Here is a 6,196-nt window from a genome sequence, read left to right on the forward strand (position 1 = left end):
TGGTTATATTTTATGAAGTTGATGTCCTATTTAGAGGTCTATGTCATTCCCTTTTTATTGATTTTTATGCCTTTGATCTTTGATTTTTTCAATTTGGGTATGCTTTGTTTTGATGCTGAGTGGTGAGTTTGAATTTTTGTTAGGCAAATAGAGGGCTTGGCTTACAGCTCATATTATTGATCATTGTAATATAATTCTCAAATTCCCTCAAGGAACAAACCACTTGGGTATGTCTCTACCTGTAGTTTCTTCGTTTGTCCAGTGGGCAGTCGCCACTTCAGTTTTACAGTGTTTAATACTTCAGTTTGTTAGAAAGATCAGTGTTCAATACTTTAGTTTTATGTTATTGTCTAGTCATAATTTTTTGAAGGAGTTATTTATTGTTTTACAGTAGGTATTAGTGTATTACCTTCACCAATTGAGACTTGAGAGTTGAGAATTCTTTTATGTAATTAGTATACCTTCAAAAGCTCAAATCAAAATTATATGTAATTAGACATTCTATGTATTTTGAATTTGGACTTTGAAAGTTGAAAGTGTTTCTTTTAATTTTATTAATCTATAATTTTGGACTTTGAAAGTTGAATATTAATTTTTTTTTAAATTGACATAATTTAAAAAACTCCCGCGGGGATTCTCCATCCCCCGAAAAACCCCTGCGGGGACGGGGATGGGAATAAATTCCCCATCCCCGCGGGGAACGGGGCGGGGATGGGAATGGGGAAACAATTCGGGGACGGGGATGGGGACCCCATTCATCCCCCGCCCCCGCCCCGCCCGTTGACATCCCTATGTATAACAACTAGTATGCAACCCACGACTCTCAACATTAAGTACTCTAGGATTTCCATTCCTTGTATAAAATTTATACGCATTTACTTATTATGTGCACTATTATGCAATCATATGATTTTTCTTAGGTAATTTCATTAATTTGCATCTATCCATTTAAAAATTCAACAAACTCTTGATGGAAGGTAAAGTCTATGATATTCACAATTTTTTGTGCAAAGGTCTCGCATGAGGTTTAAGTCATGCGAGCACAAATACATTAAGAAAGCGAACAACGACAATTTGATTATCGTTATGGATCAAGATGAATCTAATTTTTCCAAACACATGTTCAGACTCAAAGATTTTGGATAGTTGAAGGCTCCTGGAGGTGTGGATAACAATCAACTAATTGGTAAATGTTTCTTACAATTTTGTTCTATATTGGGTGTTTTTTCATTTCTTTTTGATATACTAATAATACATTCATGATTGACAACATAAAATGGTTTGGTTGGTAGATTTGATTGGTCATGTAGTTTCCATTACTGATATGGCGGAGGAGGAAAAAAGTAAAGGCGATATGGTGAAAAAGGAATATACATAAGCTATAAAAGTATAATTGCACATATATTAGTATAATTGTCTAATAATTATTATAGTAATTAAGCTAAATATATATGGGTCATTGGATTTATTTTTATAATAATTACAATTAAATTATTTCTCCTTTTTTTCATATTTATTTTACTAATAATATAATTACATAAATCATATTACATGTAGATTTTTTAAAGATAATTGCAGACAAACGGGTCATATATTATTCAATTAATTGAGTGATATTTTTTTACACTAATCTTATAATCAAATAAATATATACTTTCAATTATTAAAATTGTTTATAATTTCTTTAATTATACTATCTGAATATATAATAACAAATTTTATTCTTGAATGGCACGGATAATTGAGTAATTATTTGCTCGAATTTAAACAAAGATAACATCAGAAAACATTATCAATCCAACCCATTTCATCAGTTGCACAATATAATATTTTTCATTGTAATTTATATATATGTATGTGATCTAAATATTCTTAAAAGATTATAATAAATTTATTGCACGTGTACAAATACTAATTTTTAATAAACAGGAAAACCCTGATAATTATCCCCGGCCCCCTGAATTTGAAGAAACACGTTTTAATTACTTTCAATTCCCAAATCTGCAACCTACATACAGCTCTTCTTTAGCTGTCACTTCCTTTTATTTTGCGAATGCTAGCTGCGTATTACTAATTAATAAGCTGTCAATTACCTTCTTTCTTTACCATGCAATCGCGGATTCATATTTCATGTCCACGTCAGACCCGATACTTCACCATCCATATACATTCCCCTTACACGTCAGCCTTTGCCCATCCTATAAATATTTCTGATCAGTCTTAGATTGACTAACAAATTTTTGGGCGGGGAATAGTGAAATTACAGTGTTTTGTATGGCTGAAAAAGATATTTCTGATCTCACTGACGCACATGCATACGCATATATATCACCTTCCTATAAATCTGAAATTTTAATTTCTATCACATAATTATCAGGAGCAAATTAAAGTTTAATGATGTTGTCTTCTGGGTTTGTGGGGCTCCTGATTCTACTGTGCGCTGTCGTTTTGGCGCTCTCGTTGATTTACATATGGTCGTTTTGTTACTTGGCGAAGTACCGGGGCGGAGGCGACGGCGGCGAGGCGGCGGCGGCGGAGGCGGCGAAGGGTGGTCGAGAAATGGGGCTGTCGGCGGCGCAACTGGAGAGGCTTCCGAGAATCAGAGGGGATGGTTTGGCGGTGGGGAATGATTGTGCGGTGTGTTTGGATGGAATCGAGAGGGATCAGGTGGCTCGGATGATTCCCGGGTGTAAGCATGTATTCCATCTGCGATGCGCCGACACGTGGCTGGCTTTGCACTCGGCTTGCCCGCTTTGCAGAAGTAAGATTAGGCCGGAGCTTCTTGACCCGCCCGAAGATAGCCCGTGTTGAACTTCTCTTTGCTTTGCTGTTAGGGTTTAGATGGCGTTATACTTATATCTTGTTATTGGTGTACAATTCAATATATGATCAACCATTTGTTGTTCCAGGAAGATTTTTTAATTCAAGATTTTTTTTTTCTTTTTGGTTAGCAAGTATATTCTTTAACTCAAATTTCAACACACTGTGATTTGATGTAATGAACACGGGGATATACATTTGAGTTCTACAATGGAGATTTCCAAATTCTACTCTCTAATGTGGCAAGCATGGATATGATATTTTTATCTTGTAGATCTAAGAAAAGTTGTTTACATCCAATATTTGTGAGCGGGAGTAAAAATTGAGAGTAGAATTTAAGAGTACAAATAGTATTTTCCTATACATTTATATTGATTTTGAAATCTAATCATTACCATTTACTAAAAAGTTACTCTTAAAATTTACAATTTTTATAGTAAAAATGAACTTATTATAGAATATTAAAAATAAACTTATATGTAAGTGATTCACCTTGTCATGACAACACAATTGTAAAATAATAAGAATGGGCTTCGAACAATATAAGAAGCAAAGAAAGAACGAATGACAATGTTATTGCTAGAGAAGCTGAGAATCATATCCCTTACATTGTGACCCTAAGGGGTTATGCATGCTCAAGTTGTAAAACAAATGAAAGGAGAAACTTAACAAATTTGAAGATAAGAAAATTTCCTAAACTATATTAGGCATGGCTTCTTAAGTTATGAGATCTCTTTCCTAAAGTAAAGAAGGGGAATATTGCCCTTAAATCTCAAGGAAGATCCTGGAATATTCGCACCTCCTGAGCCTAGGTCACATGGTTCTTCCGTTCTCTTGGCTACCGACCAACCATCGCCCGGCCCCGACCGCCTGGCTAGTCGTAGCCTACTGATCAGGGTATCCATCACTAGTTCCTCACTTCCTCGCGGCTCACTAAGGTGACGGTGTAGCAAAGTATACTATCTTGGTCTCCTCTAGGCCGCTGGGGCCCGAGAACTCCAATTGTTACCTTCTCTAACTTACCAGTTCACTTGCCCGTCCAAATCTCTTGTCAATCTTATAGTGTAGCTGAAATACAAGATCGTGACTAGGCCGATGGGTTTCCGAGGGCTTTTAGCTCACACACCCCCTTTCTAGGGCAACGTGATGGACTAAATGCCTATTACTCCTCCAAACTATGTCTAATCAATTTTGTAGTGAAGCTAAGATACAATGTTGTGACCAATTAGCCGCGCTGTTGATTGGCCATTGACTGGTTCCGCTGAGGCCTCCCGGTCGGCTATAGCTGTCTCTGTTTATCTCTTCAGCCTTTCAACGTTGATCCTTTTTCCCGACAACAAGCTCTCACACTCATTTTTCAAGGAGGCGCGAAGGTGCTAACTACTGACTATCCTTCCGCCCTCCTAACTACGATATTCTTTTCTACAGCTGATTAGCTCTTGCACTCCTTTTTCCTGGAGGCATGGAAACTTCTAGCATCGACTACCCTTCCAGCATTATGGCTGCGGATCTTCCTCTCCCAACTGCCTAGCTTTTGCACTCCTTTTTAAAGGAGGGGCGAAAACACTAAGTGCAAACTACCCTTCCGACCTTCCGACTACGATCTCCTTCTCCCAGCTGACTAGCTCTCGTACTCCATTTTCAAGGATGCGCAAAGACTTCGAGTGTCGACTACCCTGTTGGCCTTCCAACTGAAATCTCTTTTTCCCAGCTGACTAGCTCTCGCACTCCTTTTCAAGAAAGTGTGGAGACTCCGAGCGCCGACTACCCTTCTGGCCTTTCGGCTACAATCTCCTTCTCCCAGCTGATTAGTTCTCACACTTCTTTTTCAAGGAGGCCCGGAGACTCCGAGCGCGGACTACTCTTCTAGCATTCCGGCTATGATCTCATTCTCCCCAGCTGACTAGTTGTCGTACTCCTTCCGGCCATGCCTTTCATCAGAGTGAATACTTGCCCGAATTCCCTTAAGAGAATTTCAACTTGAACCAAAGAGATTCTTTGTCAAGTTATCTATTTAGCGCTATAAGACTAGCTCTGTGATAATTCTCTATTAATCCAACCTATCTCTGGAAGACAATAGGCTCTTCTTATATCTGATGAGAACAGATTTGGTTGTAACTGTATAACTATTCTGAACATCCTTTTGAACAACTCCCATCATTGGTTCAGGTTCATTCCTTCAGATCTTCGAGTCTTCTGAACTAAGTTCCGAACTATATACTCATCTAGAACATGCTCTATCTAATATTAGTACAATGAGACTTAACCTAACTTACTAAACTATCTTTTGAACTAGAAGTGGAATAACTATTTGACAATGATACTTAACAACATGGGAGTTTGAATCTTTCAGGCTATCTTTTGATAAAAAAAATATCTCTTTATTAACAAGTGGTCTCCTTGACATGACATGTTTGGCCACAAGAGGTGGTCTCCTTTGCTTCATTCTTTTGGAAACCACAAGAGGTGGCCTCCTTGGCATTGAACAATGGACCACAAGAGGTAGCCCTTCCTTCTCCCTTCTCCTTTCTCTCCTCACCACAACAAGTTCCACACACTTTTTCTATAACATCACATCCTCCAAGGCTATCATTCTCAATCATGGCAATAGCATTAACCCTCTCCTTGGGGTTATTCTCTATATTGCTAGGCAATTGTCCATAATGCCTTTCTAACGTCATCTTGAACATTTGTGAAATTTGATTCTCAATGGTTTTCATGGTGGACTTTGAATCTTGCCTCAACGCCGCAATCTCTTGTCTTATCTCTTGTGTGATCTCTTGCTTGAGATTCACCCTATCATTTTTTAGCTCCATTATAGCTTTGGATAACTCTCATCAAGCTCCCTCAAATCATCTCTTCTTTGCCCCGGGTGGTCCATTTGGGAGACATAGTTTGGCCGGTAGTGATACATTGGCCGGTTGTGGGCCACATGCAATTCGGCCTCTATCACCACCTTGACCATAGGTGGGTTTACCACTTTGGTTCAATTGGGGTCTCCCTTGGTATCCCCCGCTATGGTTCCAACCTTCTCCTTGCTTCCATCTTTGATTGTTGTTGCCACCACCTCCGTAAGCATTGAAGCCATTCCCCCTTGGGTAGTCAGCCGCCTCCACTTGCTCACAAGCGGAGGTGGAAGTGCATATGTTGGTGTCATGGGGTTCGCCATAAATATTACAATACAATGCAAGGGTCATACACGGCTTCGACTTAGCTTCCAATTTCTCCCCCATGGCTTGGAGTCTCTTGATCTCATGATTCATGTCATCAACTTTGGCATCGCTTACAACATTTTCCTTCACCTCATACATGCCCGCCCAAGAATCCCTCTTGTTATACCAAAATGAGGTATTGGATGAAATCCTCTCTATCAACT

The 6,196-nt window shown here is 38.8% G+C and overlaps 1 protein-coding gene across 1 annotated transcript; it reads left to right on the top strand.

Annotated features, from left to right (window-relative positions):
- The first annotated feature begins 2,397 nt into the window (after nt 1–2,397).
- Nucleotides 2,398–2,811, top strand: LOC116010843 (E3 ubiquitin-protein ligase ATL23-like). Its single transcript, XM_031250344.1, has one exon. The coding sequence runs from the start codon at nt 2,398–2,400 to the stop codon at nt 2,809–2,811; it is 414 nt and encodes a 137-aa protein (XP_031106204.1).
- Nucleotides 2,812–6,196: the final 3,385 nt, after the last annotated feature.

Source organism: Ipomoea triloba, chromosome 1, assembly GCF_003576645.1.
Source record: "Ipomoea triloba cultivar NCNSP0323 chromosome 1, ASM357664v1".
NCBI lineage: Eukaryota > Viridiplantae > Streptophyta > Magnoliopsida > Solanales > Convolvulaceae > Ipomoea > Ipomoea triloba.

Excerpts from the sequence above, each read along its gene's own strand:
- LOC116010843 (XM_031250344.1), top strand. The coding sequence starts at position 2,398 with ATGTTGTCTTCTGGGTTTGTGGGGCTCCTGATTCTACTGTGCGCTGTC.